Source organism: Cetorhinus maximus, chromosome 6 (genome assembly GCF_964194155.1).
Source record: "Cetorhinus maximus chromosome 6, sCetMax3.hap1.1, whole genome shotgun sequence".
Lineage (NCBI taxonomy): Eukaryota > Metazoa > Chordata > Chondrichthyes > Lamniformes > Cetorhinidae > Cetorhinus > Cetorhinus maximus.
The window spans coordinates 88545051-88564751 of NC_135884.1; the positions used below are offsets into that span (position 1 = coordinate 88545051).

Here is a 19701-nt window from a genome sequence, read left to right on the forward strand (position 1 = left end):
ATCCCTCTAATTTTTTTCCATCTGTGCACTGAATGAATTTTGTCACCAATATCAAGATAATGTGCAGACATGCACCAGCAAGGGAACATAGGAACAGGAATAACCCATTCAGCCTGTCGAACCTGCTCCGCCATTCAATTAGATCATGGCTGATCATCTACCTCAACACCACTTTCTTGAATTATCTCCATAGCCCTTGATGTCATTAGTCTCGTTTTAAACATGCTCAATGATTGAGCTTCCACACCCTCAGCACTAGAAACAGAAATCCTATTTGCCTTTGTTTAGATGTGGCTGTTAAAAGGATATGCGGTAAGTAACCTTCATAGGTTTATTCAAGCCAACAAAATCCCACTATTAGCTCTTTTAAAGCCAACCTAATAAACGAAATTAACAAAAAGTATTAAGTCAATTAAGTTAGGTTAGCTGTAAAATCAAAGACAAAGTTTAAAGAAAACTTACAAACATCAAATCAAAATGTGATTAAGAGGGTCGATAAAGCACCCCAGACCCCGCGATGCCCACCGGGCATGGAAGGCCTCGACGGTGCCGGCAGACAACGTGTGTTCCTTCTCCAGGGACACCCAGCCGCGAACGTAGCCATGGAAGAGGGGCAAACAGTTGGGTGGGACGACCCCCTCGATTGCCCGCTGCCTGGACCTGTTAATGGCTAACTTGGCCAAGCCCAGGAGCAGGTTCACAAGGAGGTCCTCTTCCTTCCCGGCCCCCCTCCGCACTGGGTATCTGTAGATCAGGAGTGTGGGACTGAAGTGCAAACAAAACATTAATAAAAGGTTTTTAAAATCCCACTATTACCCAGCTGAAATACATTCAAACTTAATCAGATTCAAGTTAACTAATTAGCTCACCAGTTGACAATCTTCTGCAGCGTTTTAAGGGTGTGAGCACTTCAGAAACTCATTCTATACAAAAGAAAGAGTTTACATTTATATAGCACCTTTCAGGACATCCCAAGGTGCTTTCCAGCCAGTGAAGTACAGCTATCCCTCATTTGGCATTCCTACTGTGTTCCTAAAAAAAAACAACTAAATAAAAATGTGCTAAACAAAAATCCCTTTCCCATAAGAAAACGTGTAATAAAAATGTGTTATGTTTTGACTGGTAATTTTTACGTTAAAAGCCAATTGACTGCCTTGAACCTAACTGGCCCCAAAATTCTCCTACAAACTCTTAATAACTTATCAACTCTTAGTAACTTACCTCCTGCTCGCTGCTTCCTGCCTCCAGCTCACCGCCTCTCCCGCTCACCGCCTCTCCCGCTCACTAACTTTACCGACTAGCCGCCTCTCCCGATTGTCACTTCCCTCCCAAACCTTCCCTCTCACCTCCTCTCCTGAGCACATTTGATTCTGTAAATCCTTGCATCTCTGCAGGGGATAACCTCAGCCAAATTACATCAAATAAATAATTGCATCAAATTGCACCTCAGAAACAAATATTTGCACCCACAGAGCTCACAGTCCCTCAAAAACTACTCTCAGTTCGCAGTGATTCGGACAAACTTCTCAAATGGCGGCTCCTTTTCTCTACCATCTCCCACTTCCTGGGCACTCTCTCTCTTTCTGCAGTAATTGGGCAAGCTGTCAGCCAGTCAGCTGTTGCCATGTGGCCGGCTGCAACAAGTGGGATTGGGCACCAATGGAAATCTGGCCAAGCATGGCATCACAGCTTCACGAAGCATTGATTGGTGGAGCAGCAGAGCACTTTCCACATGCCATGTTGGCATGTTGGATTGATGCATGGCTGCTCAGGCACGCAGCTTAGAGGGAATTTAGCCAGGGACCATCAGGAATTAACCCTTACTAGACCCCAGTAAAAGGAGGTGAAAGATAGAGTTGTTGTGAATGAATATAAGTAAGTTAATAAGTTCAAATATACATTCCCTCAAATCATTTCTTTGTGAAAGATCCCATGGCACTATTCACAGCGGATGGGAGTTCTCTCTGTTCTGACCAATACTTACCCCTTAACAAGCACAGAGGTGATGACTAAGCAGGACTAAGTGCTGAATATGAGAATTTTGGATGAGCTGAAGTTTCTAGAGGATTTAGGAAATGAGAGGCTGGCCATTGGAATAGTCACATCTGCAGATGACAAAAGCAAAAAATGGTGCAACAGCAGATGGAATAAGGCAAGGGCAGAGGCGGGCATTGTTATGGAGAGGATATGGGGTCAAATGCTCAACTCAGGGTCAAATACAGGATCAAGGTTGTAAAAGCCTCAATCAGCCTGAGATAGTAGCTTAGGATAAGGATGCAACTGCTGGCAAAGATATTGAATTTGCTGCAGGGACTACAGATAATGGTTTTAATCTTATCAATGGATAACCAGGAAATCACCGTTCAGCCACAACCGGATGTTGGTTAAACATGCTGACTACATAGGTCAGGGGTGGCCAAACTGCATTTCTTTGACACACAGAGCGTGGCTCATTCCTTGTGCTGTAAAACCCGTTAAATCATATTTTGAGGGAGGTAAACAGCAGGTGCAGCTTCAGCCACAAACTGGTTCACAGGAGAGAACTGGAGAGCAGGCAGCAGCACTGGGAGGAGGAAGTCGGGGGGTAGGGTTAATATCAATGATTCATTCCAGCATTGTTGCAAAATTTTTTTTGTAGTTTCCTGTCAGTCTTACATAGGGCCTCATGACCCTCAGTGCCATTTCTCCGGCTCCCTAACTCACCCTCTCACTGCTGACCCTCAAACTTGCGGCCTGTGTCCGGAAAGGGAGGAAACAGTTTAATACAGAACAGGAATGTAAGAATCTACTGTATTTAGATTCAGGGACTCTGATTCAAATTCATTGTTCAGTAGGTGACTACAACATTTTTTCCAAGTAAAATCAATCTTTTTTATCCCTTCACCGATTTTCCACATTGGAAGAGCAAAGGCGCCAAAGTCAGTTAAGCAGTGAGCTTGTGCTCGTTCTGATTAGTGTCAATGAAGCAGATTTGTCTTTGCCATAATTGGAATTGTGTGTGAAGGAAGCCTGGAAGTTAAGAGAGGAAAAAGCTGAAGTTTTCCTCACAGAACTGTGTGCAATAGTAATAAAATTGTGTCCGTAAAGGTGGTCCGTGTCTTGGCTCTCAAATGTCTGAAGATTAACATATGCAGCTCTAAGGCTCATAAGGTTTGGCTACCCCTGACATAACTGTGGAGGGTTCAGGAGAACGAGAAATGTTGCTGAGATCCACACGGAAGCTGACCTCATGCCTGTGAATGGAGCTTTCAAGAGGAAGCATGTAAATGAGGATGAGAAGTGGACCAAAGATGGATCCTCAAAGGACTCAGGAATTAATACTGCAAAAGCTGGAAGACAAGTCATTGCTTATTCAAGAATTATTCTGGCTATGATCAGATAGGTATGGTTGCAACCAAGCAAGGGTAGTTCCACTGAGCTGGACAATGGTGGAGAGACTTTGGAAGAAAATGGTATGGTCGATTGAATTAAGGGCCGCAGAGGAGAAGGAAATCTAAACACCATAGTCACAGTCATAGAGAATGTAATTTGTGACTTCCTTTAGAACTGTTCGGTGTAACAGCAAGAAATGAAATCTGATTAGAGATATTCAAATTGGTTTGCAATAAAGATGGACATGGATTTGGGAGGTGACAACGCACTAGATTAGAGATGTGACAGTACTGACAATATTTACAATGTTAACTAGCACACTGGCTAGGAAGGGAAGGTCAACATTTTAGTTTAGAATCCACGGTTCGGCTCCTCCCTGTCCCTGTAATCTCCTTCAGCCCCAAACCCACCGAAATATCTGCACTCCTCTAATTCTGGCCTCTTGAGCATCCCTGATTTCAATCACTCCATAATTGGTGGTTGTGCCTTCAACTGTCTAGGTCCTAGTTCCCTTCCTAATCTTCTCCGCATCGCTACCTCACTTTCCAGCTTTACAGCACTTCTTAAAACCTAACTGTTCGACCAAACTTTTGGTCGTCTGCACTAATGTCTCTTTATGTGGTGCGGTGTCATATTTTATTTTATAATGCCTTTGTGAAGTATCATGGGACATTTTATTACTTTAAGGATGCCATACAAGTACACGTTCTCATTGTTGTTGTTAATCGCTTCATAAAGCAGATTATCTGGTCAATTTTATCTTGTTGCTGTTTGTGATAGCTTGCTGTACATAAATTGGCTTCCCTGTTTCTTACCTTACAATGATGCCGACACTTCATAAGTACTTCACTGGCTGTAAAGTACCTTAGGATGTCCTGAGGTGGTGAAAGGCACTAGGGAAATGCAAATCCTTCTTTCATTGAAGCAGATGGTATAAGGAGGTTCAAGAATCAAGCTAGGTATCTCTTTTTGGAGAGAAAAGGGGTTGAGAGATGTGGTGAGAAGACAGGCAGGGAAGGTTAAAATCAGTCAGAAAGGCCGGGACAGGCTTGCTGAGCCTATTGACCATTTCCTAATGCCTCTGCATATGATATGGCTGGCTAACCGGAGCTCTCTGTCTCTCTTTGCAGGTGGTGGTGCGGCTCAGTGAAGATCTGTTGTCTCAAGCAGTGATGATGGTGGAGAACTGTCGGCCCACGCTGACCATTAATCTCGCAGGGGCTCGCCAGTACTGGCTGGAGGGGATGTTACGCCATGAGATAGGTCAGTTTTACAAACAAATCAGGTAGGACCAAAGGGGAATATTGTGTTTTATTATTTTTTCCCCTTTCCTATAGATTTTGTCTGCCCTTTCTCCTGAAGATTTTGACTCCTGACTGTACATATGGCTCATTGGGCAGCGTCCACCCTTTATCACTAGGCCCAAGACTCCATGTGTAAGCCTGGGCAATCAGAGTCTATTCCACCAAGGGCATTATCACAGTTGAACCTGGCTGCCCATGTCATGCATCTACACAGGCACCAGTGATGGAGTCACTGGAATTGAGGAAGGAGCCTAGGTTGCTGTTTATATCATTTCTTCGCCATAGTCCAAAGGCATCCAGACCAATTGCAGAGGCCCTCCTGCTGTCCAAGCTCAGTGCAGCATAGACCGAGTCTCAAGCCTAGCCTCTTCCTGATGTTTAGTTCCTGTTCCATGCTGAGCCAGTGTACAGAGCCATTCTAAAGAACATTTCTTTACTGGCCAGTGTCAACATTCACAGTAGTTTACAAGGACAGTCACTACTTTTCCACCAGATCACTCTGCAAGCCACAAGGGAGAGTGTGTTCACTACATTTTGTCTTCATTACAAAGTGTTGAACAAACCTTTATTTATTTAAAGCACTATGATGTAAGTTGTGCCAAGCCATATCATCACTTTGTGAACACTTTTGTTTTCTCTGCTGTTGCCTTATGGTGGGCTGGGAGATGCCCCTCTCTTTTAGTTACCCAAGGTCTCCTCTTGGTTCCTGCAGGTGATGGAGATGGGTGCACCCAACTGGTGACACCCTGGTATCTGTAAAGTTCTGCTGTTTTTGACTGAAATTGTGTTCTCTGTTTTGTTCTTGAGGATGATGCCAATGAGGGAGCTCTCCCTGTGATGTGAAAATTTGCCTTCCCTTTTTTAAAATATTGTTTAATATCAGGCACGCACTACATTCGCGGCGTTAACAACAGCCACCAGCCCTGGCACAGTGCGGCGGGCAGGAAACAGTATGGCCTGAAGCCAGCCAACCCGACCGAGGAAGGCCTCGCCAGCCTGAACAGTGTTCTGTACCGCAAGTACCCTTTCCTGTGGCGGGCAGCCCTGCTCTACTACACCGTCTTCCAGGCCAGTCGGATGCCCTTCTGCCAGCTCTTTGAAGATATCGCCAAGTTCGTCGAGGACCCAAACACTCGATGGGAGTATTGCGTGAGGGCCAAGAGAGGCCAAGCAGATACTTCACAGCCAGGTCATATGTATTTACAACTTACTTCTTTTAAGCTGAAACAGGAGTGGTGACATAGTGTTATATTATTATTGGGCTAATAATCCAGCGTCCTGAACTAATTATCCAGAAATCTGAGTTCAAATCCCACCAGAGCAGCTGGGGAATTTCATTCATAAAAGTGGTATCAGGAATGGTGACCATGTAACTATTGTTGTTAAAACCCATTTGATTAGGGATCCGTACCCAGTTTGACCTATATGTGATTCCTAGATCCACAGCAATGTGGTTGACTTTTAACTCCCTTCTGTAATGGGCCAACACATCGCTCAGTTGCCAAGGAGGTGGCTCATCACCACTTTCTCAAGGTCACTTAGGGATGGGTAATAAATGCTGGCCTTGCCAGTGATGCCCACATCCTATGAATGAATAGTGAAAAACAATACTTTAAGGAACACTTGCATTCTTTGCAAAGGGAGGGTAGGAGTTACCACTGATGAGTATTTCCTTATTTTGGACATGCCCAGATCAGGTGTCACAGAAACACTTGCAGAGTGAATCACTGTATCTCTGCTTCAATCTCAGAAGAGCATCCCCTACTACATCTGAGTAACCCTTGCTGTCATCCTCTGTGTGGCACACACAACGTTTACTTGTCTCTTGCATGCAAATTGATGACCTCCAATTCTACTGCCTTGCCCCTACCATTGATCCAAATGCTGTCATGAATACATTTCACTGTTTTTTTAAAAATTGAGGCATGAATAAGTTGAAAACTTTTCTGATTCAGTTTGTCTAAACCTTGCAGGATCTGGTTTGACCCTGAGCTGACCTTTATAGTCCACATAGCAACAATTAGTAAATCTGATATTCTTTCACTTTAGGAACATTACATGGTTTTTCTTCTATCTTTCTCTTTGCCACTAAAAGCCTAATCCTTTTCCTTGTCAAATCGAGGTTTGACTTCTTCATGCCCTTCACACTCGCCTCTCCTCCTTCCTTTCACAATCACTCTAAACCCCTGCGATCCACGCCTGTTCCTATTCCACATCATCGTGCCGGGCTATAGTGGTTCCCTGGAGCTTCAGAGTATTGATTTGAAAATCCTTGATCTTGTCCCTGTTTTGAGTGTAATCCTCCACTCCACCCACGGCTCCCATTGTAGGGAGTGATATGCTCCCCACACCCTTTTTTCTTTATCAACGGCTGATTTTTCATCCGGTATACCCTGGCCCATTGGAACTCTTCTAAATCAACCCATCTCATTGTTTCTCTCGCTTAATTCAAAATCATCTTAAAGATGCTGATCATTCTTTCAGCCTCCTCCGCCATTTTGTCTTGCTTCTCTGTTAAATGCCCTAAGGTATTTTAAGTATGGGGGGCTGGAAGCAAATTTAAATCGCTGCTGAATTAGGAGCAGTTCTGTGTTGTGACCCTGCTTCATTTTCCTCTCCTTCTAGAGCAGCTGAGGTTGATACTATGGGGCAAATGGCTTCCTTTTGTGCTGTTAAAATTCTGTGACTCTGTGAATGATGCAGACCAATATACAAAACAGATGGACAGGGAAAGAGCAGCTTGTCTCTCAAGCCTGCCCCACACTACAATGGTCAGAACATCATGACTAAGCATTTAGTCCCATCCTGCCCTGACCCTCCCCACCCTCAGCCAAGCAAAAAGAGAGAAAATTCCCAGAGCTAATAGGAAAGACAATACTCTGGAAAATTCCTCTCCAGCTCCCTCAGGTGATTGAACAATAGTATTGCTACAGCTATCTGGTTGAGAATAAGTACCTGAACACAGACTATGATTTCCTCTGAGGAACGACAGTATGACTCAGTGATGCATCGGCAGGGATTTTTTCAGGCCAACAGAGGTCTCCGCCCACTGGTTGGAAAACCAGTGGGGAACCCTTGTTAGCTCTGTGGAGGATGCCCAACAGAATCAAGTGCCTTTCAGGTACTTAAGTAGCCGCCATTGGGCTTTCCCCACGACTGAGGCCCACAGCAGCAGAAATCCCACCGCCTGAGACATGCTGGCTAGTCAGAGGCTGGCAGCTCCTCATGCCCCCAGCACCAGCAGGAGCATCAGGCTGCTGATGGCAATGCATCCACCAGAGGCCCAGGATCATCATGTACCCCAAGCTGAAGGTGAATGATGGCAGGATGGGATTGCAGAGTGGGGGGTCACAGGAGAGGGGGGTGTTAGGGGTGTTGGAAGCTACGGCAGGGGGTGGTTTTCAGTGGCCACCCCTCTGCCCAATGCCAGGTCCCTGAGTACCTGATAGCAAGGGTCTTCCATCCACCGGAAGGCCGCAGGCAAACCCAACAGGGAGACCAGTGGAGTGAGTGGCTAGGGGGCAGAGTTTGTGCAGGGACCAAAGACATTGACTTTGGTATTCCCAATATTTAGTTGGAAGAAATTTCTGCTCGTCCAGTACTGAATGTCAGATAAGCAGTCTGACAATTTAGGGATAGTGGAGGTCACAGTGGCATAGAGCTGGGTGTGAAAACTGACACTGTGTTTTTGGATGATGTTTCCTAGCATGTAGATAAGAAATAGGAGGCAGCCAAGGATAAATCAATGGGGAAAACCAGATATAATGTCATGGGAGCAGGAAGCATAGCCATTCTAGACAATTCCCTGGTTATGATTAAATAAGAACGGGACCAGGTGAGTGTAGTCCCGACTGTGGAGAGCAGCTGGAGGAGAATGGTGTGTTCAATCATATCAAATTCCTGAAGGGTTTAACCTGAGATCAGTGGCACCTATAGACTGGTATTAGAAGTGCGATATTCTCACTGAAGGTTACAGGGCATCAGGTGGCAGTAGATTACAGGGAGGAGACTGTAGCTGCAGGGTTTTAATTGAAATTAGAAACATAGAATTTACGAGACAGTAAAAAGACCACAGACATCTAATTCATCTTCTACAATCCTGGCTGTCCCATGATATAAAATAAAGATGTTGTTGACTAATCATCACCACCAATCTCTTTGAATGACAACAGACCCAGACAAGAGGTGAGGAAAACCCCAGTAGTGGAGAGCTTTGGTCCAAAGTCACTTGTTCTTTCCCCAAGCATTGCTACACTCGCCATGTGTCTCAAAATGTTATTTTCTGAAAGAAATCTATTTATGAACATACAATTGTATAAATTAGGAGCAGGAGTAAGCCATGCGGCCTCTCGAGCCTGCTCCGCCAACCAATAATATCATGGCTGATCTGATAGTAACCTCAAAGCCACATTCCTGCCAACCCCCGATACCCTTTCACCCCCTTGCTTATCAAGAATCTATCTAGCTCTGCCTTAAAAATATTCAAAGACTCTGCTTCCACTGCCTTTACAGGTGCAGAATTCCAAAAGCACACAACCCTCAGAGAGAAAAAAATTCTCCTCATCTCTGTCTTAAATGAGCGACCTCTTATTTTTAAAGCGTCCCCTAGTTCTAGATTCTAATTTAATTCTAGATTTAACTGTTATTTGAATTAATCAATTGGACCTGAATCTGCCATCTCCCTAAATTGTCCTTCATTGAAAGGGAAGTGATGTCAATAATCCTTGAAGGTGAATTTGGGGTCATTGATGGCTATTTGCTCTCAGCCTTGGCTCAATTTCTCCTTTCCCTTTGCAGGCTGTTTCAGTAAGGACCAGGTGTATTTGGATGGCGTGCTGCTGCTGCTTCGATACAGGAAGAGCATTGACTTCAAGATGCTGGCGGCACTGGGAAAGGTAACCACATCTAACCTGGTGGGATGAGAGAGGAGCTTCTCATCACGGCAACACAAATGGTTCTTGTTGGCCGGGGTTGGGGATGTGTGGAGGCAAGGCACACATCAAAAATAAAATAAAGTAGTGTCCTGCACAACAGGGAACACCACTACTGATGGTGGGAGCAGCAGGGTCTGTCTTTATAAAATGCACCTGAATTTATTGGGTCATTATTTCTGAAAACCAAAGTTACTGACTCTCCAGTGTGTGGTGTGCATAGACCCGCCCCTACATCCACCCACCCCATTCTGTTCATCAAATGTTGGGGCCCATTAACCTCAGTCATGAGAAGCTCTGTTTGCAAACCACTCTGCTGTTTTTTTTTGGCTGGCATTGAGGCACTTGACAGAAGGTGCACTTTAAGAATCTCTCCTCCACTTGACATCACCCCCCTCTGTCCCAGGATGCCTAGTCTATAACCAGTCATCCCTTGCGCTGTATGGTTCACACCAAGACATGAATGGGGAGTGGGTAAATCGAATCCAAGCTCCACAGTGCTTCAGCTCACAGTGTCATATGCCACTCACTTTACTTCCCTGTAAACATAGGAATTCACCCTCTACTATCCTGATAGTCGCATGATGCAACAATAATAGATTTATTGATAAATCAGGGCAATAAATCTCTCTCTGTGGAATGAAGTCACAGGACCAGATTCCTCCCTCCATCTCACATGTGCACGTGCAGTACAGAAGAGCCAGGTAATTCCCACAGATTGGGAAAGATACTGAGAGTGAACTATCACTGGGCCTCTATTGGGCCTCGTCTGGTGGATAACTGAAAGGCAGAACCTGGAGGAAGCAATCGGCTTATTTAAAAAATTCTTTCATGCGATGTGGCATTCTTGGCAATGGCAGCATTTTTTGCCCATCCCTAATTGCTTGCAAAGAAGTGGTGGTGAACTGCCTTCTTGAAGCACTCCATCTGACGTGTGTACACCAATAGTGCTTTTAGGGAGGGAGTTCCATTTCCCATATCTAGAACAAGCAGTGAGAGATCCAATGAGTAATGTTCCTTTTACCCTCACTAAACAAAAAACCTACCTCAGGAGACTAATCCTTCCTATATTTACGTGGTATTATCTATTGCTTCTAATATACATCCTGAGGTCTCTCTGGATGAGCAATTGCCAATTAGTGCTAAATTAGGGGTATGTTTCCACTTTAAGTTGTATTAATTTTCACAATAAGTGACTTATTTTTGTACCAGTCGGAATTAAGGTACAGTAGGTGGTGACGTATTACTTCTGGCAACTGTTTAAATCTCACCTAGATGAATGGGAGAAAACTCTTGTCCGATTGGTAGTCAGGTGGGAGTGTAAGCTGTGAGGAGGACACAAAGAGGCTGAAAAGAGATGTAGGCAGATTAAGTGTACAACCACATGGTAGGTAGGGTATAATGTGGGGAATTATGAGATTATTCACTTTGCCAGTAAGAATTAAAAGCAGAGTATTTTAAAAAATACATGAAACTTGTGAATGTTGAAGTTGAGAGAGACCTGGGTGTAGTCGTACAAGGAACACAAAAAGTTATTATGCAGGTGCAGCAAGCAATTAGAAAGGCAAATGGTATGTTGGCCTTTAATGTAAGGGGATTGGAGTAAAAGAATAAGGAAGTCTTGCTACAATTGTACAGGGTTTTGGTGAGACCACATCTGGAGTACTGTGCGCAGTTTTGGTTTCCATATCAAAGGAAAGATACACTTGCCTTGGAGGCGGTAGAGCACAGGTTCATTAGCTTTGTTCCTGGGATCAGAGGGTTGTCATATGATGAAAGGCTAAGTAAATTGGCCCTAAACTCTAGTTTAAAAGAATGAGAGGTGATCTTATTAAAACAAACAAAATTCTGAGGGTGCTCAACAGGGTAGGCACTGAGAGGTTGTTTCCCCCAGCTGAGGAATCAAAAATACAGGGGCGCAGTCTCAGAATAAGGGGCTGATCATTTAGGACTGAGATGAGGAGAAATTTCTTCAAAGGGTGGTGAATCTTTGGAATTTGGAACCAAAGGGTTGTGGATGTTCCATCACTGGATATATTTAAGGCTGAGATAAACAGTCCTAAGCCCTTAAATTCTGTTCCTAAATCTCCCTGCTTCTCTCTCCTCCCAACGTGTGGTTTGGTGCCAATTTTTTTCTGTTAACACTTCTGTGAAGCACTTGGGACACTTTACTACATCAGCATGCTAAATCAATGCCAGTGATCTTGCTCTTTACTTTATCTGTCACACTGGCGGTTCAATAATATTTTCTCCCTCCCCACCTTGTTCCAGGTGTCATTCGAAGATGTAGAGCATTTGAAGAAATGCGCCATTCTGCAAAACACACGCATTCCACACTTCATGAGAGATCAGGCCCGCTACCTGGAGCAGTTGCACCACATCACTGCGGTTAATGGACTGACAGACGAGGAGCTGCTGAGGCTTATCCCCAAGTAGATTGTGCCAGAGATGGAGGCGTCTGGGATAGCTGCTTCATTGCAGTGAAACACACACACATGAACACAAAAGGCACAGTGGCCTTAAATTTTTCTGGCGATGCATTTGAGCATCGATGGACATTTGTATGAAAAATTGGGAATTGTTTCTATGGAAGCTAAAGCCTGGCGCTGCAGCTTCACTCTCTGACCTCTGTCCTGTGTGCCATGCATTTCCTATTTAAACTTGTATTTATTGTTTGCAAAGGTGCTGCTTTTTAAAAAAATATTTTAACTTGTTGGAAAAGGGAGGGGGGCAGGGGAAGAGTGAAACAAAAAAATGTAAACATTTCTGTCAGCGTTGTCCATGTGCATTATATCTGTGATTGTGACAGTGCTTTGCTCGGACTGAGCAAAGGCATGATGTTGGTAGAGTCATAACAGATGGTAAGAAGCCATTTGGCCCATCAAGTCCATGCTGGCACTCTGTAGAGCAAGCTTGTCTTCTGCCAGAGCCATTGTGTCTTTAAGTCAGTTCTGTACCTGTAATTTTGAAAACACTTCAGGTGCAAATGAAATTTAAAAATAGGAACAGAAAAAGTTGGAGATCACTTAGATAATGACGTGAACTGTGAGGTGGATTGTAGGAGACAGACAGACTGGTGAAATGAGCAGACATATGACAGGTGTAATTTGACGCAGAAAAGTATGAAGTGGTAAATTCTAGTCAGAAGAATAAGAAGGGGCAATTTTAACTAAATAACACACTTTTAAAGGACAAAGAGAACTGGGGATGTGTTTACATAAATCTTTGAAGATCGTAGGACAAGTTGAGAAGGCTGTTAAAAAGCATGTCGGATCCTTGCCTTTTTTAATAGGGGGATAGAGTACAAAAGCAAGGAAGTTATGCTAAACCTTGTATAAAATACCAGTGTTCAAATCTGGGCAGCACACTTTTGGAAGGATATCATGTACTTAGAAAGGATGCAGAAGAGATTTGCAAGAATGGTACTAGGGATGAGGGATTCAGCTATGTTCTCCATAAAGCAAAGAAGCTTAAGAGGAGGCCTGGTAGAGGTGTTCAAAATCACAAAGCATTTTGATTGGGTAAATAAGGAGAAACTGCATTTCCAGTGGCAGAATAGTCAATTAATCAGAGGCAGCATGGAGAAACGTTGAGTTGTTGTGATCTGGAACACACTACTTGAAAAGATGGTGGAAGCAGGTTCAATGATATCATTCAAATGATAATTGTATAGATACTTGGAAGGGGCAAAAATTGTACAGCGCTATGGGGAAAGAGCAGGGGAGTGAGGTTTATTGGGCAGTTCTACTAAAGTGCCAGCATAGGGATGAGGGGATGAATGGCCTCCTTCCATGTCATATCATTCTATGAATGTGATGTTTTGAAAGTCCAAAACTGGGGCAGGGCCGGACTAGGATCACAGTCAGAGTTCTACTGACTGTTGATGGAATTGAACTGAAGATCATTTGCAGCCTTATAATGAAGGCCTCCATATCTTAACATAAAGAAGTAACTGGGGATAAAAATGGTTGTTTTAAAATTCTGGCTTCTGATGCGCAGTTTCAATTAAACATTTCTGGGTGTATGGCTTAAGAGTGCCGAGTCCAGAACTGGATGGGTGGCAACTCCAAAGGTCACTGATGCTGACAAGCATTGTAATGAAGCCATCTGAGCCTCCCTCTTTACTGATATGATCATAGTAGAGGTTTCAGGATTGGGCGTGATATATGCCTTTTGGGACATGCATGCACAGATCCCCGCATTTGGTCAATACCCCCTTGTTTATACCATTCAAAACCAGGGACAGTGTTTGCCTTAGGGGCCCCCACCCATCCCTGTGCGATGGGTTCCTTTTGTGGACTGGATCCGCATACAGGGACCCCTAACTGTGGAACATCACGGGTTGCATGGCCCTAACACACACCCTAACCTGACCAATGATGGGAAGATCCACACAGGCCAGTGAAGTGTTAGGCCAAAATCTGAGCCTGTCTGTATTGACCAGAGACCATCAGTTGGTTGTGTGGGAGCGGATCCACTCAGGGCTTCTGTCTAATTGCCTGGCCAATTGCTGCCCCTGCTAAACATGGATGTTGGACGATGTGCCGGGGCCCTGCGATTGGTTCTGACACCTCGTACAGAGGGAGGGTAAAGTGATCCCTTTAAGTCTGGGCTTCACAGAGGGTCGCCAAACCTCCAGGGTTAGTATTGCAGTCTCCAGGAATTGAAGGCTAAACTCCAGGACACTGATGCAAACAACTTTGGGAGAAAAATCACTGTCATTTAAAGAATTGTGTGGTGTTCTTTTCATTTTCTTTTGAACATTTTAATCCATTAGGCTATAGAACTATGGAAAATTTGGGGAAGTAAAGGCTGTTTGATTGGGCGGGGTGGTTGGAGTTGGGAGGCCATGTGATGAAACCTCCAACAATACATCCAACCAGCTGACAGCCATAGGTTCACAGGCAATGAAACCCTACACCTTTTATTAGGCATTTCCAGGCAGCCGGATAAGGAGAATGTACTTAATACAGTGGGAGAGCAAAATTCAATATCACAATGAAAGAATATTCTCCAAGTTTTGATGCCAACTTTATCTGCAACATTGAAACAAACAGAAATGACTGAAATTTTTTAGGTGATGTCTGGAGTTCTGTATTGTGTAATGTTTAATAAACTTGAATTGACTGAGAGGCCCAGTGACATGTCCCTTTATTCGTGACGTCATATATTAAAAACAAGACACCAATTGTGGCTCCAAAGGTTAAAAGTTGAATAGTGGTTGTACTTAAAAAACATAATTTCATTTGCCGTTATTTAAAAAGCGAACAATTATTATATATTCTAAATTGTGTTAAACTTTTTGGACTCAGCACTCCAGTAGAATAGTATGCTGCCCTTTCGTAAGAACATAAGAAATAGGAGCATGAGTAGGCCATTCAGCCCTTCCAGCCCGCTCCACCATTCAGTGAGATCATGGCTGATCTACTTCAACACCATTTTCCTGCACTAACCCTGTATCCCTTGATGTTTTTCACAGAATCACAGTGCAGAAGATGCCCTTCGGCCCATCGAGTCTGCACCGACACATGAGAAACACCTGACCTACCTACCTAATCCCATTTACCAGCACATGGCCCATAGCCTTGAATGTTATGATGTGCCAAGTGCTCATCCAGGTACTTTTTAAAGGATGTGAGGCAACCCGCCTCCATCACCCTCCCAAGCAGCACATTCCAGACCGTCAGCACCCTCTGGGTAAAAAAGTTTTTTCTTACATCCCCGCTAAACCTCCTGCCCCTCACCTTGAACTTAGATTCCCTAGTGACTGACCCTTCAACTAAGGAGAACAGCTGCTCCCTATCCACCCTGTCCATGCCCCTCATAATCTTGCACACCTCGATCAGGTCGCCCCTCAGTCTTCTCTGCTCCAACGAAAACAACCCAAGTCTATCCAACCTCTCTTCAAAACTTAAATGTTTCATCCCAGGCAACATCCTGGTAAATGACCTCTTCACCCCCTCCAGTGCCATCACATCCTTCCTATAATGTGGCGACCAGAACTGCACACAGTACTCCAGCTGTGGCCTCACCAAGGCTCTATACAACGCCCACATGATTTTGTACTTTTGTAATCTATGCCTTGATTGATAAAGGCAAGTGTCCCATATGCCTTTTTCACCACCCCACTAACATGCCCCTCCTTTAATATGTAGAAATCTATCGATTTCAGTCTTGAACATACTTAATGACTGAACTTCCACAGCCCTCTGGTGGAGAGAATTCCAAAGATTCAGCACCTTCTGAATGTAGAAATTCCTCATCTCAGTCCTAAATGGCTTGCTCCTTATTCTGAGAATGTCCCCCCTAGTATTAGACCCTCCCCTACACCACAGCCAGGGGGAACATTCACCTCGGGGACCTGGATATGAAAGGTTCCCTTCATCTGAAATGAGTTTTCTACAGACTCCACCCAGGGAGCATGAGTTAGAGGTACTAAATTGTCCATAAATTGCTAGCCCACTTTCAGAAGGGGCCACAAGGCCAGTCATTGTGGGGAATGCCACACTGCTGAAATAGCGGGGTTACCCTGAGGTTAGGGTTTGAACCTGTAGCTGGGAAAGATGAGGTTTTATTTGATATGTAAGTCCTAGGCCCCTATTTCATCTGGGTGTGCTTCCTGTTGACACCTTGAGGAGAAAATAAGAAAGAACAGCAGAAAATAGAATACAGATAATTTTTTTATTTTTAAGTCCAATTTTTAAAAGAGTCAATGTAGATTCCTGGTTACTGCTGTAATTCTGCGGACATTTTCTTGTAAATATGGCAGCTTACTGTCACCTATCCCTCATACAGCAGTGAGGATACAAAATACAGTCAGTTATCTCAAAGAGTCTCCAAGATCTGTGTCAGAACAATCTTTCATTATTGATCTCTTGAGGTAGGACTTCCTGTTATAATTTCAATTCCTGGAGAGGAAGAATGGGCACAACACAATGTTGCTGATGCTAGTGATTCTCAAGAGAATTCTAGCACAGTGGCCGAGCAGGATGCTAGAGTTTGCAAGGGTAGGTTCTGCTTTGGTGCTACCTCAATATTCCCAAGTGTCCAATACAGATCCCATGACATTAATTGAACAGGAGAATTCTCCCTGGTGTCCCAGCCAACATTTATCTCTGGACGGACATTACTAATAACAGATGATCTGCTCATTTATCATGATGTTGCTTGTGGGAACTTGCTGTGAGCAAATTAATTGTCATGGGTTCCTACATTACAACAGTGACTACACTTTTTAAAGCACTTTATTGGTTGTAAAACACTCTGGGATGTCCCATGGACGTGAAAGGCACTATATAAATCCTAAACATCATTTTGCTCATCCTTTTCTGTCCTTTTGAGCACACTGCCATTATTCCAGGCGCTTACTGCATCAGAAATCCCTTTGAAAAATGCAAGTGTTGGAAAACTAAGAATGTATCAGAAATTGCTGAGGACTAATTGATGACGATAACGAGCAACAAGTTTGGCAGAGGTGATGTTTTAAGCAGTAACAAGAGAATTAATTAATTTAGAAAACTGTCGAGCTTTGTGGTGATTTTAATCCCAGCACAGGCGAGAGAAACAAGCGATAAATAACAGAACAAACTGCCACTCAACAAACACAGTTTTTAAACAAGTGCACAACTTTTGAATAACTTAAAAAATATGATAGGTGCAAATGAGTTATATTAAGTCAATATTTGAATAGTCTTTTTATCTGTGATCAGATAGTGCAAGAGTTTAGTTTTCATTCTGTGAGATAGTGGAGTGCTCATTGTATGGTTTTGACTTTTATTTTTCTTTTCTCACCCCATTTCCTGCCTCCTCCCTAACCTCCACCTTCCTTGAGGATGTTGAGTTCTTGCTAGGACACAATTTGATGGAAGACAACCAGAGACCATTACCCTCCACCGGCTAGACATTCTTAGTTATTGAACTGGAAGGGCTGGAAATCACAGCTGTGTCCTCAGCCAATGGCTGTAGTTGTGCTTCCAGCTGCAGTCGTGGATTTATGGTGAACATTAGGAACCCTGGCCGATAGGTACCCCATCCCCCTCTACTAAACTGTGGTCAACATTTTAAGTAGTCTGTCAGTCTCACTGAGGCTGTGTTGACATCTCTGCACCCATATCAAAAGGTGTTGAGCCTAACCCCAGTGGCTCATTCCATAAATGCACTGCTCAAGGGGGCATGAACAACGTAAACTAGGCTGCACTCGTGGTTCACACTGAGACAGTCTGGAGTTTGTCGATCTCAGTCAGCATAGGCGTTGGATTCTACTGTTCATCCCAGTCCCCTTGGACTATCAGACAGAGTTCCTGATCCTGGTCATTCTCCAGCAACCTCTGGAGGATGTTAAGTGAGGCTTTGATGTCCACAGACCCCATCCATCCCAAACACACCTTCACAGTCAGGCTCGCTGATGGTGAATGACCATTTGAGTTGGGTACCAGAGAGCTGCCAATGTTTGTGATCCAGTAACAAAGCATGAGACAGTGTTTTCACTGGAGAAGAGAAAAAAATAAATGTTCCATTTAGTCAAAGAATCTGAAGAATTAAATGTGCACTTTCTTCAAAAAAAGGCACTGGGCTAATCATTTTTTGAACAGGGAGGAGGAAAAGCCAGAAAATTGTGTCAACACAAAATAAAAGCAAAACACCGCAGCTGCCAGAAATCTGAAATAAAAACAGAAAATGCTGGAATTACTCAGCAGATCAGGCAGCATCTATGGAGAAAAAAAACAGTCAATGTTTTGGGTCAGTGATGACGCTTGAAGGGTGTTGTTGAACACCACTTGGAGGAAGCACTGAGGGCAGCAAGGGCACAGAATGCACTCTGGGCTACGCCATTTTGTTTCTGTTTTTCTTTGATAAAGAACTGATGACATTGTTAAAAATAGGAATGGCCGACAAGATTGGACGAATGTGCACCACATTGTGGAATGTCAATTGGAAAGCCTATTGTCATCCGTTAAGGTCAGTAACCTATAGTAATCTCCGAGATAGGAAGAACCAGGGCTGTGATTCCACCCCTGGTATCCAAGGGCTGATGAGATCCTGTCGGATCACTCAGCATTCCTGCCCAGGAACCTAAAAGCAACAAGTGGAATCCAAACTAAAAATAAAATACTGCGGATGCTGGAAATCTGAAACAAAAAGAGAAAATGCTGGAAAATCTCAGCAGGTCTGGCAGCATCTGAGGAAAGAGAAGAACAGTTAATATTTCAAGTCCATACGACTCTTCTTCAGAACAAGTAGAATCCAGGTCTGATCCAATTTGAGGCTCTCATGATGTGATCTAGTCAGCCTCCAACTAGATTTCAACCAGATAATGATACATGCTTCAAATTCAATATCTTCCATATCCAGGGAGATGTGATGATCCTGGGTTATACATGGCTCTTGAGTTTTACTGCAAATAAAGGTCATCTGTTGGTGTCTGAATTCGAAGGTTCACCTGGTCTAGTTATTCAGTGAATGACCCTGCGCCATTGTTGAGTTAGCTTCTTGGATTAGAAACAGACTAAACAACAAACAGTTTTAAATAGTCATGGTGGCCCATTTTCTCTGTCGTTCTTAAAGCAGATTCAGTGCAGAACAGTTTTGTCTCTAATCAATGAAGAACTCCATCCAAACTGGGCAGTGGTGTGATACCATTCCCCCCCATTTCCAACCGTCGGGAATCCAGGGGCTGCTGAGACCCTGTCGAACCACTCCCCATCTCCCTATAAAGAACAGAATCAAAGAGAAGAGGAGTTTTTAACAGGCTGCGAGGGTCGGGGAAGCATTCAAGGGCAGCCTCACAAAGGCTAATGCCAAGTTCTCAATAAGATGGATTTTAATTCAAATGACTTTCATGAATCAAATATTTCCTGGCTTAACAATACTCATTGCCTTAGTGCACTGAAGCATATAGAACAAGAAAGTTAAAGGTTGAACTTTTTGGACTCTAAAGGGGCAATAGTTCTTTCCTTGAAGAAAGTTGTGAAATAGCAGAAGGATTTCCAGGCTGTTTACAGCCTGACAAGCTTTTAAGCGACTGCTCCTTCCATGGCCACAACCACCTTTACACCAGTTAAGAGGATGATTAGTCCTATAACATGGGAAGGTGT

General features: G+C 43.8%; 2 protein-coding genes across 4 annotated transcripts in view; one reads left to right on the plus strand and one right to left on the minus strand.

Annotated features, from left to right (window-relative positions):
* Nucleotides 1-14739, plus strand: part of LOC144681886 (microtubule-associated tyrosine carboxypeptidase 1-like) — a 52536-nt gene extending 37797 nt beyond the window's left edge. Inside the window, exons 4-7 of the mRNA XM_078543991.1 lie at nucleotides 4503-4635; nucleotides 5560-5865; nucleotides 9474-9571; nucleotides 11879-14739. Coding sequence (XP_078400117.1) covers nucleotides 4503-4635; nucleotides 5560-5865; nucleotides 9474-9571; nucleotides 11879-12043 — 702 coding nt within the window. The 3' untranslated portion in view covers nucleotides 12044-14739. The remainder of the gene's footprint in view (nucleotides 1-4502; nucleotides 4636-5559; nucleotides 5866-9473; nucleotides 9572-11878) is intronic.
* A 2391-nt stretch (nucleotides 14740-17130) lies between these two features.
* The window catches only part of LOC144681887 (endonuclease/exonuclease/phosphatase family domain-containing protein 1-like), a 36028-nt gene continuing 33457 nt past the window's right edge, over nucleotides 17131-19701 (minus strand). For all 3 annotated transcript variants that reach the window (XM_078543992.1, XM_078543994.1, XM_078543993.1), the window contains exon 8: nucleotides 17131-19314. In XM_078543992.1, the coding sequence (XP_078400118.1) occupies nucleotides 19199-19314 (116 nt within the window). In that variant the 3' untranslated portion in view covers nucleotides 17131-19198. The remainder of the gene's footprint in view (nucleotides 19315-19701) is intronic.